General features: G+C 41.9%; 1 protein-coding gene across 1 annotated transcript in view; it reads right to left on the reverse strand.

Annotated features, from left to right (window-relative positions):
* Positions 1-517: 517 nt before the first annotated feature.
* The window catches only part of FGF10 (fibroblast growth factor 10), a 113,979-nt gene continuing 93,096 nt past the window's right edge, over positions 518-21,400 (reverse strand). The window contains exons 2-3 of the mRNA XM_038743921.1: positions 12,176-12,279; positions 518-2,673 (exon numbers count right to left, since the gene is read on the reverse strand). Coding sequence (XP_038599849.1) covers positions 2,476-2,673; positions 12,176-12,279 — 302 coding nt within the window. The 3' untranslated portion in view covers positions 518-2,475. The remainder of the gene's footprint in view (positions 2,674-12,175; positions 12,280-21,400) is intronic.

The raw sequence follows: 21,400 nt of genomic DNA on the forward strand, positions 1-21,400 counted from the left end.
GTCCCCAGGCAGCAACATCTGGATCTCTATCTGCTAGCCTCCCCCAGAAGTGATCTTTTCTATTCTTGGCCTCTGCAGCAGCGGTACTGTTTTGCTAGAAGCTGTTTGAGTGTTCTGAATCCTATAATTATGAATGTTTACACATAGGTTCTTCAGTAATCTAAATGGTAGGTGAAATAAGACACCGATTAGGGCCCTACATGCTGTTAAGAGTGGCCATCCAATACTATATTTGTCTAACCAAACATTTAATTTCTGTTGCGGGTGGTCCGGGCTGACCTGTCCTATGCAACTATTATTTTAAAATTTGAAACCAAAGCCTCTGGCCCCTATAGGGCAGCATTAGGTTCTTTGCTTTTAAGTCTCAGTTACCAAGATAATGTTTTACATCAGTTTTCCAACCGTAGGTAGTTGATTAAACATTTTTAAAATCTCACTTGTCAACAAGCAAAGCGGGAAACAAAATATCTTGAAATGCAACTTTAGCCAGAAGCCAAAATGCTGTGCCTCAAATGTATTTCTTTTCAATCATCCACCTTTATTTAAGGAACTGGAAAGACAATAGAACTGTTTAGTACTTTATGGGAAAGCTTGTTTATACAGCTAATATTTAAATAACAGAATAACATTGGAAATGCCGGGTAAGCATTGACTCAAATAAGTTATAAGAAGACCACAAAACGCCAGCTTTCCTAGAGGTTAAACTTCAGTAAAAAGACACATTTAGTGAGTCTCTCCTTTGTACCAAAATACAGTCTCCAAACAATAAAAATAAACAGACTTTTTCCTCAATGAAAAGATGAAGATAAAATTGCAGCATCAATATAATCTCATAGTCATCCCTTAAAGTATTAGAACAAAATAATATACTACATTTTTAATCACTACGGACACTGCAAAGAAGGCTTATGTATTTATTTAGTGGAATACATTGTGAAGACTGGTATGTGGATGTACGGCTTTCTATTTACCTGCTCTAACAAAATGAATCTCAATATGGTTGAATTAAAGAGCTTTCCAAAGCTATTTCAATTTGTGAAAAAGAAGGTTTTTTTGGTCAAAAAAATGAATCTTACAGCTTGAACTCACTTCAGTATAAAATGAAAAATACACTGTTCTATAGTTGCTCAGCTTAAAACACAGTAAGAGTCACACTGCCTAACAAGTACCCCGATAATTGCTCTGGGAAGATTTATGGTGACGGCTGTACAGAATGGTCATTTTCTATCTGGGCAGCAGTGAGGTGGCTTTCCCTTGAGGCGTGCTTATTAATAGGGAGTACTGTGGGAATGGAGCTATTTAAATTAATCAATCGATCATATTTATTGAGCACTTACTGTGCACTGTACTAAGCGATTGGGAGAGTGTGATATAACAGAGTTGGTAGACAAGTTCCCTGCCCACTACGAGATACTGACAAGCAACTGTCTTCGGTCTCCATCTGGATGAATGGGAATCCATCACCAATGGGTTTCGGGACCAGGCATTCTTTTCAAGGAGCGACGTTTGGCTGCATCTTCCCATTTTTTCACAACAGTAGGGATGTCTGAGACAGTGTGGTTTCTAAGTGATTGCAGGCCCACACAACACATCCCAGGCCTCCACCCTCCCCAGATTCACTGTCTGCTGGATCTTATTCCTTAAGTGCAGCGTCAGCCAGAGGAAAGCCAGTCAGACTTGGTTGCTGCACACCCGATAGAGCTCACATTGTTGCTCATTTCCTAATTTCAAGGGAGTTTACCAAATACCAGACACTATTCTTTAATGAACAGGCACGTGATGTGCTTAAAGAAAAGACGATAAACCAGAAGGCCACTGAGAAAACATTTCAAACAAAAAAAAGATATTTAACATCCTATTAAATAAATAACTTAGAAAGAAATAGAAAGGGTGGAAGGCAGAATGCACAAAGCATACCATACTTTTCATTTTGTTAGAACAGTTTTGCCTTAATGGTTTTACATGTCTCAGTCCTGTCCGTTCTTCCATGATGCTACACCAAAAACGGGTTCGGTTGTGTACATGACCCCAAGTGCTTCCAGTAAATGCTTGCATATCTAACTGCTCAATGGATCTTTAGGCTTGAATGAGCAACGAAAGTCTTTGATTCGAGTTAGTATTCCATAAATAACTTTCTCCGAAGATCAGTCAAAAGATTGTCTCACATCCTTCAAGTTCTATCACGGAGATAAAAACAAAACAAACAAACAAAAAAAACCCCACATTGTTCACAATGGGAACCAGTGCCCATCCCATATGATCCAGCCTCTATCATGATTATGAGTGGACAGAGAACTAAGTGAAAGTATTTCCTGTGCCAGCAGCTAGCACACACCCTTCAAAGCTCTCCCTCTTCCACAGAGCAGATGTCTGCACTCTGTCTTAGCCGTGGGAGATAGCTCTTCTTGAGGATTGCCAAGGATTCTCGGCCAAAGAGCCTTGGGTTTTCACTGCCTCAATAAGAAGTTCCTTTGCCTAGGAAGGCACAACCATCGGGAGAAAATGTGCTGAAGTGTTTTTCCTTCGTGTTCTCTGTCCCCTCCTTGGAGCTCCTTTCCCATTCAAGGCTACGTACATTTGCCTTCCATTGTGTTGCCAGCTGAAGGATGCATATGTGTTGTAGCCGTTCTCCTCTATCCTCTCCTTCAGTTTACAGTCACTGTTGAATTCTTTCTGTAAAAGAGAAAATGGAACCATGTCAGACAAGGAAAAAGGCATTCGGAATCAATTTTACTCTAAATGGAAGATCGGAAGTAGCTGGAGTCGAGCTTCTGAACTGTCCCAATCACATTTGTCCACCTACTGTGCCTGTGGAAACCAAACTTGCAGAGTAAGCCTCATTTAAAAAAAAATGAAAGAAAATAAGATTTCCAGGGATGAAAACGGAAAATCTATTTCAAATGACAATTAACTCGACCTGCAATTAAATCCCTTACTGACTGCAAGAAGGTTTTAATGTAACATTGAGAACGTAAGCTCCTTAAAAGCGGGACTCATGTCTACCAATTGTACTGTACTCTCTCAAGTGCTTAGTACTGTGCCCTGCATAAAGCAAATTCTCAACAAATACCATTGATTTCATTAATTATGATTTCAGTCTGAGATGTCACATCTGGGAATCCACTAGGTCTCACATGTAGTGTAAAGAAACTCCTTTCACCTGGATAGGATTTAGGACAAGGAAAAAAAAAAGTCCTCAAATTTCCAAGTGAAAACCCTATGCTTCCCTTTTTTTTTTTGTTACAAAGTTTTAAGAAAACAGGCATGTTGCCAATATAGACAGCTCAGAGGAGGTCATATGCTTGATGAACATGCAGAAAGGAAAATTCACTTTAGAAATTTTCATTCTTAATCCATTTCCCTTTGTAATTTTCCAATCTCTCTGTAGCACCACAAACATCCCTGTCCCAAAAGCCTGTCACTTGGTGTCTGTCGTCTTCCACTCCAAACAGCCTTTCAGCCCTCGCATTCAGTAAATTGTGAAGTGCTGCCAGTTCTTCTTCCACATTTCCAGCATCTAACACTTCCTCTCCTCCCAAATAGTCACTTATTTCAGCCTCAATCAGTAGTATTTATGGAGTGCTTTTAGTGCGCAGAGCAGAGCCCTGGAGTAAGAGCCTGGGAAGAGCACAACTGCATTGGTAGGTACATTCTTTGCCTGCACATCTCTTACAGTCAACAGAGGGTCTTGTCTCAGGTTTCTTCTCCTTTCAATCTATATTACAGGCAGCTACCCAGATCATCTTCATAAAATGTTACTTGGCATCCATATGTCTCTCTACTCCTGAAAAATCTCCAGTGGCCACCTATTTTCTTATCATGCAAAATATTTTTACCATTGACTTCAGCTTTTCAACTTTCTACTTACATGTTATCTCTCTTCAACTGATACTCCCCACTTTTACTCTTTGTTCCTCCCAAGTTGACTTTGTAACAGCATCTTATTCTTGGTTCTTCTGTCTCTCATGCCTTGTTTATATTATTCCCCCAGCCTAAAATTCCCACCCCTCTTCATTTTGTCAGATCACAGTTCTCCCTATCTTTAAAACCTCTTAAATGATGATAATTAATAATGATCGTATTTCTTAAGCATTTACTGGATGTCAAACCCTATTCTAAGCAATGGGGTAGATACAAGTAAATCAGGTCAGACACAGTCCCTGCCCCATGTGGGGATCACAGTCTATATTGTTAGACTGTTGTCTGTCATGTAAAAATGAGAATGTCTTCCAACTGATTATCTAGAACAGTGCTTGGAACGTTTAAATAATAACTACCATCATTATGATTATAATCGTCTCTGATTTCTCTCCCATTAGGTTGTAAAGCCCTAGAGGGCAAGAAGCATGGCTTTTGCTTTTGTTGTACTCACTCACATTCTTAATACCACTGGATTTAAACTCCTTAGGGCAAGGAACTTGTCATTTTTGGGAAACAGCATGGCCCATAGAAAAAAGCACAGGCCTGGGAGTAATAATAATAACAATTATGGTACTTGTTAAGTGCTTACTATTTATCAAGCACTGTTCTAAGCACTGGGGTAGATGCAAGTTAATCAGGTTGGACACAGTCCCTGTCCCACTTGGGGCTCACACTCTTAATCCCCATTTTACAGAGGAGGAAACTGAGGCAAGTAAAAAGAGGTAGAGCAGGTATTGAATCCCAGTTTTACAATGGAGAAAACTAGGACATAGAGAAGTGGTGACTTGCCCAAGGTTAGACAGAAGGCAACTTCAGAGCAAGGATTAGAACACATATCCGGGCTCAGGCTACTTCAATGAAGCTGTGATTGTCATGTAGGAATGAGAATGTCTTCCAGCTGATTATCTACAACAGAGCTTGGAACGTTTTAATAATGACTACCATCATTATGATTATAATCATCTCTGATTTCTCTCCCATTAGGTTGTAAAGCCCTAGAGGGCAGGAAGCATGGCTTTTGCTTTCGTTGTACTCACTCACATTCTTAATACCACTGGATTTAAACTCCTTAGGGCAAGGAACTTGTCATTTTTGGGAAACAGCATGGCCCATAGAAAAAAGCACAGGCCTGGGAGTTGGAGGATCTGAATTCTATTCCCATCTCCACAACTTGTCTGCTGTGCGAGTCACCTTGGCCAACTCACTTAAACTTTGTTGTGCCTCAGTTCTCTCATCTGTAAAATGGGGATTCAATCCCTGTTCTCCCTCCTACTTAGATTATGAGCCCCATGTGGGACCTGATTATGCTGTATCTACCCCCACCACTTAGTAAGGTACTTCACACATAGTAAGTGCTTAAAATAAACAACTATAATAATACTAGTTATTATTTTTATTTTTCTACGACAGTTCTCCAAGCATTTAATACGGTGCTCAGTACACAGTAGGAACACTATAAATATTGATTGATAGACTGATGTTGCATGTATGTACACAACAGTGTATTCCAAGACTGTGATGTGCTCTCTCCAGTGACATGCAAGATGTGGGAAGGTTGTTTAATTCCCCAACACTATTCTAAATAAGGTGGATAGAGAAAGAATGCACTGATAAAATCTGGCTGTACTATACTCCAAGCCCTCTGTTGGTTACCTAACAAAATAGCATTGGATTCATGTGCTTCAGGTTGACTTAAATTTGGCTTGACAAATAGCTAAGTGCTTAGTATAACTAATAATAATAATGATGGCATTTGTTAAGCACTTACTACCTGCCAAGCACTGTTCTAAGCACTGAGGGGCTACGAGGTAGTCCAGTTGTCCCACGTGGGGCTCACACTTTTAATCCCCATTTTACAGATGAGGTAACTGAGGCACAGAGACGTTAAGTGACTTCTCCAAAGTCACACAGTTGACCAGTGGTGGAGCCGGGATTAGAACCCATGACCTCTGACTCCCAAGCCCGGGCTCTTCTCACTGAGCCACGTTGCTTCTCTGTGAACTAATGAACTAACTAATGAATTTCAGCCTTCAAGTTTAATCTTAGAGGAACACTGTCATTCTTTGTAAAAATCCCATAAATTAAAATTAAGAATGTCTTTGATTTTAAGACTAAAGACAGCTCTGCTGTGTGACTTTGGGCAAGTCACTTAACTTCTCTGTTCCTCAGTTACCTCATCTGTATAAAAGTGTACAGAGCACTGAACTAAGTGCTTGGCAGAGTACAGTACAACAGAGTTGGTAGACAAGTTCCCTGCCCACAATGAGCTTACAGTCTAGAGGACAATAATGGTATTTATTAGGGAGTTAGCAAATCCAATCCTTTTTTAAAGCACCATACTAAGCACTGGGGCAGATACAAGATAATCAGATTAGGACTTAATCCCTATTTTACAGATGAGGTTACTGGGGTATGGAGAAGATAAGTGACTTGCTCAAGGTCACAAAGCAGATGTCATAGAACTGGAATTAAAACCCAGGTCTTCTGACTCTCAGGCCCGTGGTCTTTTTTTTTTTTAAAAAAAATACAACATTTGTTAAGGGTTTATATGTGTCAAGCACTATTCCAATTGAGGGGGTAGATATAAATTAATCTGGCTGGATACAGTCTCTGCCCCTCATGGGGCTCATAAGGGGAAGGAGAGAAGGTATTGAATCCCTATTTTGCAGTTGAGGGATCTGAGGCACAGAGAAGTTCAGTGACTTTCCCTAGGTCAAACAGCAGACAAATTGGAGAGTGGGATTAGAACCCATGTCCTCTGGCTTCCAGGCCCAGGCTTTATCCACTAGGCCACACTGCTGTCCGGTGCTCTTTCCATTAGGTCACATTAGAATACTGGATCTCAGTTACTCTGTTCCAGTTGGACCATGAGGTGCAGTATAATTCCCTACTGACCTCCCCAAGAATCCCAAATTGTCCATGTGCTCCAGTTTAGCCAAGATAATCCCGACATCTTTTTTTCTTTAATATAAAAAATTAAAATATTCCACATTGGGTCTGTTCTAGCTAAACTTTCTGCTCTTCTGGCCATTTCTAGGTGTTAATTGTTCATGTTTCTCTGTATTAGGAAATACTTTGAGAAGCACAAGAAAGATCACAGAATGCAACAACAATATTGCTTTGTACTTGTATTGTACCTTTCAGGTGAACCACTCAGCATGCTAAAAGGTCAAAGCCTACTCCTATCTACTAGCCAGCATATTTATATAGCTTGTCACACACAGAACTGTGGGAAATTATTGTAAATGTGTAGGCTATATAAAAAAGGACAAAATAATATTAATTGTATTATTCAGTAAATGTTTGCTATGGGCTAATTGATCGATCAGTGGTATTTATTGAATGCTTCCTGTGTGCAGAGCACTGTGCTAAGTGCTTGGGAAAGTGCAATACAACTGGCCGTCATCCCTGTCCACAAGGAATTTATACTCAACAGGGTCTCATGAGGGACAAGACGGTGTTTAATTTCCACCTGTTTATTTTCTCCCAGAGCTTAAAATACAGTACTCTGCACACAGTAAATATGTAATAAATACTATTTTTAATACCATTACTGCTACTGCAGGAGGAGACAAACATTAAAATAAATTACAGATAGGGGAAATAATACAGTATAAGAAAATTTATGTAAATGTACTAAGTGCCCGTGCAGATACAAGATAATCAGATCAGAAAGAGTCCCTGTCCCACATGGGGCCCAAAATCTAAAGAGGAGGGAGAGAAGGTATTGAATCCCCATTTAACAGTTGAAGAACCTGAGGCATAGGGAAGATAAGTGATTTTCCTCAAGGTCACACAACAAGGAAGTGGAGGCTCTGGGATGGGAACTCAGGTCCTCTGGATCCTGGACCTATGCTCTTTCAACTAAGCCATGCTGCTATTGAATGAGATGGAGCCATTCTTTACTGTAGTGCAGGGAGTAATGGGATAATAAGAGGAGGAAGCAATGTGGACTAGAGGAAAGAGAAAAAAACTGAGGAGACTGAGGTTCTCATTTCTGATCCACCACTTGTTTGATTTTGGATAGGTCACACAACACCCCTTGGGCCTCAGTTTCCTTATCCCTAGGGAGGGAGTTCTAGGTCAGGGGAGGGATGTGGATGAGAGGTCCATGGTGAGATAGATGAGATCAAGGTACAGTGAGGAGGTTGGCATTGGAGGAGCATAGTGTACAGGCTGGGTTGTAGTAAGAAATCAGAGAGTTACAGTAGGATGGGCAACTATTGGAGGTTCTTGAGGAGTGGGGAAATATGGACTGAATAGTTTTGTAGAAAAATGATCCGGACAGCAGAGCGAGTATGGACTGGAGTGGGGAGAGGCAAGGAGGTCAAAAAGGAGGCTGATGCCTAGTCAAGGCAGATTGGGATGAGTGCTTGGATCAACATGGTAGCAGTTTTGTTGGAGAGGAGAATCCATATAGATTTGGTAGACACATTCCCTACTCATAAGGAGCTTAGAGTCTAGGGGGTAGACAGACATTAAAATAAATTGTGGGTATGTACAGTGCATTAGCTCCACCCTTTCCTCTCCATCCAAACCACTACCTTGTTGGTACACTCTCTCACCATATCCCAACTGGATTACTGTATCAGCCTCCTTTCTGGTCTCCCATCCTCTTGTCTATCCCCGTTTCAGTCTATACTTCATTCTGCTGACCAGATTATCTTTGTACAGAAATGCTCTGGGCATGTCACTCCCACTCGACCCCTGGCCCACATCCTACCTCTGGCCTGGAATGCCCTCCCTCCTCACATCTGCCAAACTAGCTCTCTTCCCCTCTTCAAAGCCCTACTGAGAGTTCACCTCCTCCAGGAGGCCTTCCCAGACTCAGCCCCCCCTTTTCCTCTGCTCCTCCTCCCCTCCCCATTGCCCCACTTCCTCCCTCTGCTCTACCCCCTTCTTCCTCCCACAACACTTGTGTATATTTGTACATATTTATTACTCTATTTTATTAATGATGTGTATATATCTATAATTCTATTTATCTACTTTGATGGTATTGATGCCTGTCGACTTGTTTTGTTGTCCATCTCCCCCTTCTAGACTGTGAGTCCGTTCTTGGGTAGGGATTGTCTCTATCTGTTGCCGAATTGTACTTTCCAAGTACTTAGTACAGTGCTCTGCACACAGTAAGCACTCAATAAATATGATTGAATGAATTAAGGGTACAGCTCTGAGTGCATAGGTGACTCAGAATGGAGAGGAATTAGGGAAAATTAAGATTTAGTTGGGGAAAAATAATTCTAATAGGTGGACAAATGTTTTGTGTGCTTCACTACTCTGATCAAGGTTTAATTTATGTTTAAAGTTTTCAGAAAGCAGGAACGGTGTCCTTTAATTGTAACTCCTCAGGCACCTAGAACAGTATTCACCATACAGCAGGCACCCGATAGAGTGCTCTCCGCATAGTAGATACCCAGGAATGTGCCCAGTACACTGCTCTCCACACAGCAGCTCCCTAGTCCAGAGCTTAGAACAGTGCCCAGTGCTTAGAACAGTGCTTTGCAATTAGTAAGCACGTAATAAATGCCATCATTATTATTATTAGTAGTAGTAGTACGGTGCTCTCCATGCGGCAGGTGTCCAGTACAGTGCTCTGTATGCAGTAGAAAACCAGATGCTGTGCTGTGCCCTTTGTAGGACCTCATTAAATACTAATGAATTGCTTCAAATTGTCATTTATTATTTGCATTGAGATAGTAAAATGGTTTCATTTTTTCACTGAATTAGTGATTCTCAATTAAAAATTGAATCTATGCTCTCAGCTCACTGACACAGTCACAAACTCTTGAGGGGAAAAAAAAATCACCCCAAGGAGTAAAATTTCATTTTCCTCCAATAGCACGCACATTTGCCAAATCCAAAGAATGCATGACCTCACGTTGCTTATTCCAACCTCTGTAGTTCATGAATGTGAAAATCTGAAAAAGCCCTCCTGTCCAGCCAGCTGCTGAAATCCATCCCCTCTTTTAGGAACACATTCAGTTATTTAAGAGAAAAAGTGAGCCTCTTTTGTCCTCCCTTCTAATCTGTAAATCCCCAGAGGATTCAGACCGGCAAACATGTGACTCAAAAAAGAGCGAGAGACTCTTTTGCCTTTTCCATCCTCATCTTCATAATTCTGTCTTAAATGATAGTAGAATGCCCACGATCGAAAAATGTTCACTAAATTTAAGCCCTACATCAGTTCTACCTCCAGTTACATTCCTTCGGTGTGGAACCCGGACTATCAGCCCAGCTCAAATATCTGCAGTCAGCAGCAGCCCCATCCAACCCCATCTTCTGTTAGACTCAGAATGTGCCCTTGATAGTCTTTATTAAAATTGCTTCAATAAATACCTACATCTGCGGGGCACTTTTATTTTCTCAAAGTGTGTTTACACTATTCATCTCATTTTGTCTTTTCAACATCCCTGGGAGGTAGCGAGAGGCAGACACAATTATCCTCATTTTGTAGGTGAGAAAACTACAGACCAGAGAGGTTAAGTGAGGGTCCAAGGTCACACAGTGTCCAGTGGAAGAGCTGAGAATAGAGCCTGGGTCTCTCGATCCTCGGTGCTCTGCAACTTACTGGAAGCCCAGTGGAGGATGCAGCACTAGGTTAAAGATGAAGGCATCTGGAAACTGTTCTCTGTCAGGCTGACTGTCGAAAAGCCTATACCGCTTCTGTACTTTCGTCCCTCAGTTTCCTCGTCTAAGTGCATATGAGGTCACCTGTGGTCTAACTTTGGGGAAGAGTATCGGGGAATGCCCAAATCTCTTCAGAAGTTGCATCGATATAAATTAGCACTGTGTGGGAAGGGTACTTTGAGCCCTCAGTGTGAGAATGCCAGTTAGGTCCTGTTTTAATCACTCCCATATTATGGATTCATGTGTGACCTGGCCTTTAGCAATGTCTCCCTTTACCCTCCCAAGCCAATCACTGTTGTCATGTCAGTGTGGCCAAGTATTTCCGTCTGAGGCCTTGTTGGTTAAGTCAAGCAGAACCCGCCGTGAGGAATGCCAACAGCAGGGAACTTGCAGGATTCAGACTGCCTTTGGACCAGCCCCAGGAATGCTATGTGCTGCTTACAGCTGCTTGTGAGACGTAGGGGAAAGATCATGGGGCTGAGAGTCAGAGGAACTGGGTCCTAATCTCGGATCTTCTACTTGTTGTGTGACCTTGAGTCAGTCATTTAACTTCTTTACCCCTACTCCCTCCAATTTTCTTTAAGGTATTTGTTAAGGGCTTGCTATTTGTCAAGCACTGTTCTAAGTACTGGGGTAGATACAAGTGAATCAGGTTGGACCCAATCCCTGTCCTGTGTGGGTCTCACAATTTAAATAGGATGGAGCAGGATTTAATCCCCAATTTACAGTTAAGGGAAACTGAGGCACTGAGAAGTTAAGTAACTTGCCCAAGTTCACACAGTAAGAAACTGGCAGAGTCAGGATTAGCACCCAGGTCCTTGGACTTCCAGACTTGGACTTCTGCTCTCTGCTAGACCACATAGCTTCTTCTTTCTGCATCACCTAAGCACTTAGATATGTACCTTTGAGCACTTGCTGTTCACCTCAACCTCAGCCGCACAATTCTATGTACATATCCTTTATTTATATTAATATCTGTCTCCCTCTATAGATTATAAGATTCTTGTGGGCAGGGAACATGTCTACCAACTCTGTTGTTTTCTTTCAGAGCTTAGTGTAGTGCTCTGCACACAGTAACTCCAGAATAAATGCCACTGATTGATTTTCCTTATCTGTAAAATGGGAATCCAATCCTTTTCTCCCTCCTGCTTAGACTGTAAACCTGATGAGGGACAGGAACTGTGTCTGATCTGATTAGCATGCATCTATCTCAGCACTTAGTAATAATAATAATGATGGTATTTATTAAGCACTTACTATGTGCAAAGCACTATTCTAAGCATTGGGGAGGTTACAAGGTGATCAGGTTGTCCCACAGGGGGCTCACAGTCTTCATCCCCATTTGACAGGTGAGGTAACTGAGGCCCAGAGAAGTTAAGTGACTTGCCCAAAGTCACACAGCTGACAATTGGTGGAGCCGGGATTTGAACCCATGACCTCCAACTTCAAAGCCTGGGCTCTTTCCACTGAGCCATGCTGCTTCTCAATACTTGACACATAGTAAGCACTTAACAAATACTACTGCTATGAATTCACCAGTGGACAACAAAGCTACTCAGCACCTGGAGAAAATCCTAAACTAGGGGTAGTGTTTTCCTGAAGTTCGTAAGAGCAGCATACTTACTGAGCCATAGAGTTTTCCTCTCTTGTTCATGGCTAAATAGTAGTTGCTGTTAATGGCCTTGACTGCCACCACTCCAATTTCCACTGACGTTATCTCCAATATGCCTAAAAGGAAAAAGAAGGAGAGGCTCAACACAAAGAGTCTGAAACACTTGTTGACACTAAGAGGAAACCAATCTAGAAATTATTTTCTCAAACAGAAGGGTTCTCCCTCCTACTTAGACTGTGAGCCCCTTGCAGGATAGGGCCTGTGTCCAACCTAATTGACTTGAATCTACCCTATTGCTTAGGACAGTTTTCTACACACACTAAGTGCTTACCAAATACTATAAAACAAATAACATGAATAATAAGTCATTCAAGGCATGAGAAAATCCAGCTAACATCTAGAAATGAGCAATCCACTTAAAAAACATTCCTCTGCACTTTATTATGAGCCCCTATAGGAAAACATTGTTTTAATTAAAATGTTTCCTTTGCAAACTCAGCAGTTTCGAGCCTATAAATATTGAAACAGCTCGACTCTTCTGAGACTAGATTGTACTGCAATTTATCAGAACACCCATCTGAACTACAGCATTATATTAAATCTATAGCATATGTCAATAATATCTCAGATTGACCTCAATCTGCAAAAACAGTGGTAAACTATTTCTTTCTTGTAGGACATTTAGATAAACTAAATCTCCTGGCTGCTTTTAGCTGATAAATTCAGTTTTGGCAAGCGTGTTGACATTCGGGATATAGAAAGACTGACCTTAACATCCACATTGTCTTTGTCTTTAAAGTACCAGAAACACTATGCCATGCAAGGGAAAAAAAATGAATTATCAGCATTTTCCCGCTAACAGAAGAGGTCTTTCTGGATGAATGGGGCCACAGGGGATTGTAATAGATAGGCCACGGGGATTTTCACTTTTAATCAGCAAGCTCAGGTTATTAGAAGTGAGAGTCACCATTTGACAACTTGGGGGTGATTTGGGAGGAGGTGGGGGTCTTGGTATGGTTTTCTGTGGGCAAATGTCCTTACCACCTTCCCTACCTCTGTAACCCCTAAGTGTGTTCTCAGGCTGAATGGTGATCTCTGAGAATCCAGCTCTTTTTAGATAGCAGAGCACAGTCTATACTGGTCTATTAACATTTTATTGCCTTTCAGTTCACTTATTCTGTTTATTCTTATATTGAATTTTTATTTTGTTTGGCTTTTACTGTTTCAAACTGTATCTATGATTTTCCTCCTGTTCCCACTACGTGTGGATAGTTTATATCTACCTAGCTCACCCATTAATCAATCAATGAATGGAATTTGTTGAGTCCTTACTATGTGCACAGCACTGTATTAAGCACTGGGGAAAATACAATATAACAGAGTGGGCAGACACTACCCCCATCCACAACGAATACAAAGTCCTCAGGGTGCCTAAGTTTCTAAGTTCCTCAAGGTGAACGACAACTGTGCTATTAAACATTCCCAAATGCCCAGTATATTGCTTAGGCACAGCAGGGAGCCAGTACAGTCAGCCAGTACAACACTTAGAAAACAGTAGACATTCAATTAAGGATGATGAATAAAAAGAATAACTTTAGGGCTTCCCTTTGCTGTGCACAATCCCTGCACCCTCAGTTCAACCACTGAAACATGTACATGCCTCGCAAGTAGGTACACCATGTGTTTCTTAAAACTGCAACCCCCTTGGTAGAAACCTGCTACCTTTTGAGGACCCTGGAGACAGGAAGTCGTCCCCCCGACCCTAGGGAAGATCAAATTGGTGGAGCCCCATTTCTGTTGGGGGAGGACTAAGGGATTCCAAAGATCAACACCAAACTTAGATGCATATCAGGTCAGATGGTTCTTGAATGCCCTCTCAAGTGCTGAGGCTGCTGAGCCCCTGCAGTACCTGCAGGGTATCAAGGAAAACCCAAGTTGCTTTGGGGTTGCTTATTCTTGCGTGCTGCATATGTGCCCCAGAGTGGTGGATTATAGACTTTGTGCGAAGGAGCAGGTCAGAGCTGTTACTCTAATAGCAGCATTGCAGTTTGCATGCAATATGCCCACAGCCACATTTATCTTCCACCCATACACCTGCCCAAAATGGTACTGCTTGTAGTTGATCATGAGGAAGGCCAGGCTCTGGACCGGGGGAATTGTTCTGTGTACCTTTGTTTATGGTATAATTTGTCCAACACTGTTCTAAGCTCTGGGGTAGATAAATGTTTATCAGGTTGGACAAGGTCCCTATCCCACATGGGGATCACATTCTTAATCCCCATTTGGTAGATCAATCAATCAATCAATCAATCATATTTATTGAGCATTTACTCTGTGCAGAGCACTGTACTAAGCACTTGGGAAGTACAAGTCGGCAACACATAGAGACAGTCCCTACCCAACAGTGGGCTCACAGTCTAGAAGGGGGAGACAGAGAACAAAACCAAACATACTAACAAAATAAAATAAATAGAATAGATATGTACAAGTAAGATAAATAGAGTAATAAATATGTACAAACATATATACATATATACAGGTGCTGTGGGGAAGGGAAGGAGGTAAGATGGGGGGGATGGAGAGGGGGGTGAGGGGGAGAGGAAGGAAGGGTCTCAGTCTGGAAAGGCCTCCTGGAGGAGGTGAGCTCTCAGTAGGGCCTTGAAGGGAGGAAGAGAGCTAGCTTGGCAGATGGGCAGAAGGAGGGCATTCCCGGCCCAGGGGATGACGTGGGCCGGGGGTCGATGGTGGGACAGGCAAGAACGAGGCACAGTGAGGAGATAGCAGTGGAGGAGCGGAGGGTGCAGGGTGGGCTGTAGGAGAGAAGGGAGGTGAGGTAGGAGGGGGCGAGGTGATGGAGAGCCTTGAAGCCGAGGGTGAGGAGTTTCTGCCTGATGCGCAGATTGATTGGTAGCCAGTAGCTGAGGCCCAGAGAAGTTGTGCTTGCCCATGGTCATACAGCAAACAGAGCTGAATTTAGAACTCAGATCTTCTGATTTTCAGGCCCCTACTCTTTCCATTAGAGCATACCACTTCCCACAGTACACTCAGCATCTAGATGGATTAGCAGTTAATAATAATAATAATGATGGCATTTATTAAGCGCTTACTATGTGCAAAGCACTGTTCTACGTGCTGGGGAGGTTACAAGGTGATCAGGTTGTCCCGCGGGGGCTCACAGTCCTAATCCCCATTTTACAGATGAGGTAACTGAGGCACAGAGAAGTTGTGACTTGCCCGAAGTCACAGAGCTGACAATTGGTGGAGCTGGGACTTGAACCCATGACCTCTGACTCCAAAGCCCATGCTCTTTCCACTGAGCCATGCTGCTTCTCAGTTCTCCCCCCACCCCACTTTGTCTATATGGGCCCAGGTTTCACATAAATCTGTGATAGAACTTACAGATCGAATTGAGATGCATGAGTAACCATTAGCGGGATGCCAAAGATGAACAGATCCCAGGAGGAACACCAAACTAAGGGCTTGTACTTATCCTAAAGAAGTTCTATGGCTCTCTGCCCCATCCACATTATCACAACACAGTTGAAGATTACAGGTGGAATCACAGATGAAGAATCTTACACAAACAACAAGCCTGCTGCAGCAATCTTCTGATTACACCTTCCACCATCAAGGAGGAGGTGCTTGGAATGTGCCAAAATGAGAAAGCACAGCATTAACTTTGATTTTTGCTCCAAATAATACTTCAGTCACAGCCATGGAAGAAGGATAAGCATCTGCAGCTGAAGAAATTCCTGCCAAAATTTCCTTGCATCCTTAAGATAAGCCCACATGATTTTCTTCCACTGAGGAAGTTCCACAAGACTTCAAAGATGCTACCATAATCACCTCCTTCAAGAAGAAAGACTAGAGAATTTAGTGTGGAAATGATTGCGGATTTACACTTTGCTTTACATTACTGACAAGATCCTAGCCTGAGCCCTCCTGGACAGACCACCAAAGAACAGAGTGACTGTTCATTAACTGAATCACAGTGTGACTTCAGAACAAAGTGAAGCATAGCAGGTAGGATCTTTTCAGAATGACAGAAAAAGGAGAAGTACAGAGTAATGTTAAGGCCTCTATTTTTGATTTGTTGCTTTACAGAAGCCACATAAACCCATCAACTGACCAACTATGAAACAGAGTTCCCTGAGAAATTCACCAAAATTCCTATATGTCCTCAATTTGGTGTGGTCAGTTGTCAGTTTAAGGAACAATTTCTGACTCTTTCTCCAGTGCTGCAGAAACACAAGGATGGGTAGCTAATGCAGTCTTATTCTTTATGGGTAAGGATCCTATATACCAATTTTGTTATATTGTAGTCTTTCAAGGGTTTAGTACAGTGTTCTGCCCACCATAGACAATAAATGTCATTTGCTGATTGATTGATTGATTCTAAGGGCTCTGCTTGAGGATGTAATGAGAGATCTGGAAGCTGTAGTGAAATAGGTTTTTTACCTACCTGAAAACTCTTCCAACTCAACAGACTGTGGGTATCATCAAAGTCTTTATGCTATTCACCCAGGAACTGCGGCATGCTAACTGCTCTTTGGGCATATTCACAAGAAAGGAGATGATTAGGAACACTTTCCAGAGTTGACACACTGCAATGGACCAGCAGTAAATCTGATGAAAACCACGTGTACATATGAGCCTAAGCCCAGAAAGTGCCCTACACAATAGATGATTTTCACTGACACCACATAACTTAGTCTTATCTCTGGAACTATGAGACTTAAACCTGTCTCCCAGTTAGATTCTAAGCTCACTGTGGGCAGAGAACATGTCTACCAACTCTGTTGTATTTACTCTCCCAAGTACTTAGTACAGTGCCCTGCACAGAGTGAAGCAGCATGGCTTAGTGGACAGGGCATGGGCCTGGGAATCAGAAGGACCTAGGTTCTAATCCCTGTTCAGCCACATTTCTGCTGTGTGACCTTTGGCAAGTCAATTAACTTCTCTGGACCTCAGTTACCTCATCTTTAAAATGGGGATTAAGAGTGTGAGCCCCATGTGGGGCAGGGACTGTGTTCAACCTGATTAAGTTGTATCTACCCAAGCACTTAGAACAGGGCTTGGCATGTAATAAGTGCTTAACAATTACCATTATTATTATTATTAACTGTTACTAATAAATACCATTGATGATGATGACCTTCTATATTAGACATATCCAGCTACTGGAGCAATTTCTCCAGTGCCACCTATTAAACAGCCTGTCAGGATTACCACCAATAAGTTTCCAGAATGCAAGCGTGGTTTAGTGGATAGAGCTTAGTGGATAGAGCCTGGGAGACAGAAGGACCTGGTTTCTAATCCAGGCTCCACTACATGTCTGCTATGTGACACTGGGTAAGTCGCTTCACTTCTCTGAGCCTCAGTTACCTCATCGGTAAAATAGGGATTAAGAGTGTGAGCCTCATGTGGGACAGGGACTGTGCCCAATCTGATTAACCTGTATCTACCCCGGAATTTAGAATTGTGCTTCAGACATAAAAAGCACTTAGCAAGTACCATAATTATTATTACTATTATTCTTAATTGGTTCAACAGCACTGAGGTAATTGCACAGCATTTCAGCACTGCATGAGGAGAATGAACTGTAGCGAAACACCCAAAACAGCTGCTGCACCATGAACTGAAATGGAGAACCTGTAAGCCAGGAGGGCAGAACCGTTGATTTCAGAGATTTGACAAACAAACAAGAGAGCCCTGATCCAGCAGTGAAGCCTGTCCATCAGTGAGAGAGAAAGAATGAAGGCTTTGTGAAGATCTGGATGCCAAGAGACGGAGGGAGGACTCGATCTGGACAAGACCATCAGGCAGGCACGAAATTTCTCCTTACATACAGGCAACATGGAAAGTAGTGTCACTATCCATCAGACATTTTAGTTTCACTGGTAGGCATGGATAGGCCTTTATCATCAGTAATGTGTTTTTGTGAATGAAGACCAGGTAAGTATATTTGTGTAGGTGTGTCTACAAATATAATCTACATCTCTATCTATAGAGAAGCGGCATTTGCTCACTGGAAAGAGCACAGGCTTGGGAGACAGAGGTCGTGGGTTCTAAACCCAACTCTTCCACTTGTCAGCTGTGTGACTACGGGCACGTCACTTAACTTCTCTGGGCTTCAGTTACTTCATCTGGAAAATGGGAATTAAGACTGTGAGCCCCATGTGGGACAACCAGATTACCTTGTATCCCGCCCAGAGCTTAGAACAGTGCTTGGCACATAGTAAGTGCTTAACAAATGCTGCTATTATTATTATTATTATTGTTTGATTAGCTCACTGCCAAAAATAATAATTGCGGTACTTCTTCAGTGCTTCTTATGTGCTGAACACTGTATTATGCACTTGGGTAGATACAAATATGTACAAATATGTTTGTACATATTACTCTATTTTATTGTACATATTTATTCTATTTATTTTATTTTGTTAATATGTTTTGTTTTGTTGCCTGTTCTCCCCCTTCTAGACTGTGAGCCTGCTGTTGGGTAGGGACCGTCTCTATATGTTGCCAACTTGTACTTCCCAAGCACTTAGTACAGTGCTCTGCACTGTACAGTAAGCACTCAATAAATACGATGGAATGAACAAATTAATCAGCTTGGATACAGTCCCTGTCCCACTTGGGAATCACAGTCTAGGTAAGGGGGAGAACAGTCATTGAATCCCCATTTTACAAATGAGGACACTAAGGTGCAAAGAAGTTAAGTGACTTTCCCAAAGTCACCCTGCCGGAAGGTGGCAGAACTGGGATTAGAACCCAGTTCCTTTGATCCCAGGTCAATGTAGGTTCCGTAAGAAGTAGTCATTTCTACCAAAGTTGCAGCAATGTTAAGTAGACCTGATCCCAATATCTAGTAGATATTTCAATTCCTATCATAGATTCTGGGACTGCCCCTGTGGGGTGATACATGCCTCTGCTCAGGTATCAGTACCAAAGGACAATAACGCCCATCTTAGTTCCCTTTCGATTTCAATGCTCTGTTGGTTTTTGAAAATAGTGATGTTTGGATTGAGTGAATATATTTTATTCATTTTTTTCTTAAAAACCAAACTTCATCTCAAAGTGGAGTCAGAAGACCTGCCGGCTGTGTGACCTTGAACAAGTCACTTAACTTCTCTTTGCCTCAAGTCCCTCATATGTAAAATAGGGATTAAATACCCGTTCTTCCTCTCCCGTTGTTTTGTATCTACTTCAGTGCACAGTGCAGTGCTTGGCACCTAGTAAATGCTTAACAAATACTATTATTATAATTTTCATTAACAAATAAGCATGATGCGTGCTGTTTCTACCCTTTCTGGAAGTACCAAATTTGAGTTCCACAAGGCAATTCTGTGATTTGTGCTTTATTCATTCTTGGGAGTAGCAGGAAACCAATCCCTGAATTAAGTTTTTACTGAGGAGCAGGGTAGCACACTGATCACTGGGAAGTAACATATGGGTGGGAATTGGACATGGTCCCTGCCTTCAAGGGCTCAAAATTTAAGAATATAAAGCCAAGAGAGAGGGGACTAACAACAAAAACATAAGGAAAGTTGAAACAAGAAAATACAAAAGCAACATAAAAGCCAAGGACAAATACACAAATTAAAAACAAAAACAGCAGGGTTCTGTGTCTAAAGAACAGAGTTGCAGGCTCCTCATGACTCAAAGTCCGTAGTTACAATCACAGCTGAAGCCACAGTTATGGCATTCATTCACTCAATAGAATATATTGAGCATCTACTGTGCTTGAACATCATACTGGGTGTCTGTCACATACAGAGCACTGTAATGAGCAGCTACTATGTCAATTGTACTATTAAATAATTGTCCTCTGGCCTCAAAGAAGATATCAATGAGTGAAGTTCACTTATGATCAACTTTAGGAACACATATAAGAGACACAGACATGTTCCTTGTCCTCAAGGCCCTCACAGTCCAGGGGAGTACCTGCTTCAATAATAATAAATAATAATTATGGTATTTAAGCGCTTACTATGTGCCAGGCACTGTACTAAGCACTGGGGTGGACACAGTAAATCAGACTGGACACAGTCCCTGTCCCTTGTGGAGCTCCTGGTTTCAATCCCCATTTTACAGATGAGGGATTTGAGGCCCAGAGAAGCGAAGTGACTTGTCTGAGGTCACACAGAAGTGTGGCATAGCTGGGATTGGAACCCATGACCTTCTTTCTCCCAGGCTCTATCTACTGTTCCATGCTGCTTCTCAATCTTACTAGATTGGGTGTGTTCCCAGAACCCTGTCTTTATTTCCTGATCCATATACCTGTGGAGATTTGCTCATGGGAACCTGCTAACTGGTAGGGGGAGGTGTCTGTCTGCAGTGGTGGTCCAGGCTCTTGTCTAGGACTAGCTACTACAAGTCTCACCATACCTATCCCGAAGTGATTTTTTAGTACAGTGCTCTGCACACAGTAAGCGCTCAATAAATACGATTGATTGATTCCACAAGGTCACACAGGAGACATGTGGTAGAGCTGGGATTAGAACCCAAGTCCTTCTGGCATTCAGGCCTGTGCTCTGTCCTTAGACAGTACTGCTTCTCATTCATTCCTTCACTCTGTAGCTCTTATTGAGAGCACACTGTATGCAGAACATGAGCACAGTCCCAAATCCAACTCACTGGTTCAGTCATCCAATCAGCCACTCTTGGTATTTCCGTGAATCCAGTATTAGTTCATTTTTCCACTTATTTATTCTTCTTTAGGTTACTTTTGCTGTTTCTAGTTGTATCTGTGTTTTCCTTCTAGGCCTCATTACTTTTGCCTGCCTGTTGTTCTCTTTAGATTATAAGATCTTTGAGGAGAGGGACCATATTGTTTATATTGATTGTATATTTCCAAGCAGTCAGTGATGATAATAATGATTGTAAACTCTTTGTGGGCTCAGAACATGTTTGCCAATTCTGTTCTACTCTCCCAGCCATTTAGTCTAGTGCTCTCCACACAGTAAGAACTCAATAAATACAATGGATTGATCATAAACATTTACTATGTGCCAAAGGCTGTATTTATCATTACTATAAATCAGATTGGACACAGATTCTGTCTCACCCGTGCCTCTTAGTCTAAGGGGTAGGGAGAACAGGTATTGCTTTGCACACATTAGGTACCCAGAACAACGTTCTACCCATAAAAGATGCTAAATAAATACAATGATTGCTGGGATTGAGGACAGCTCTACCTCTTTCTTTTCCCTTCCTCTAGATGAATTACTAACA

The sequence above is a fragment of the Tachyglossus aculeatus genome, chromosome 3 (genome assembly GCF_015852505.1).
Source record: "Tachyglossus aculeatus isolate mTacAcu1 chromosome 3, mTacAcu1.pri, whole genome shotgun sequence".
Classification (NCBI taxonomy): domain Eukaryota; kingdom Metazoa; phylum Chordata; class Mammalia; order Monotremata; family Tachyglossidae; genus Tachyglossus; species Tachyglossus aculeatus.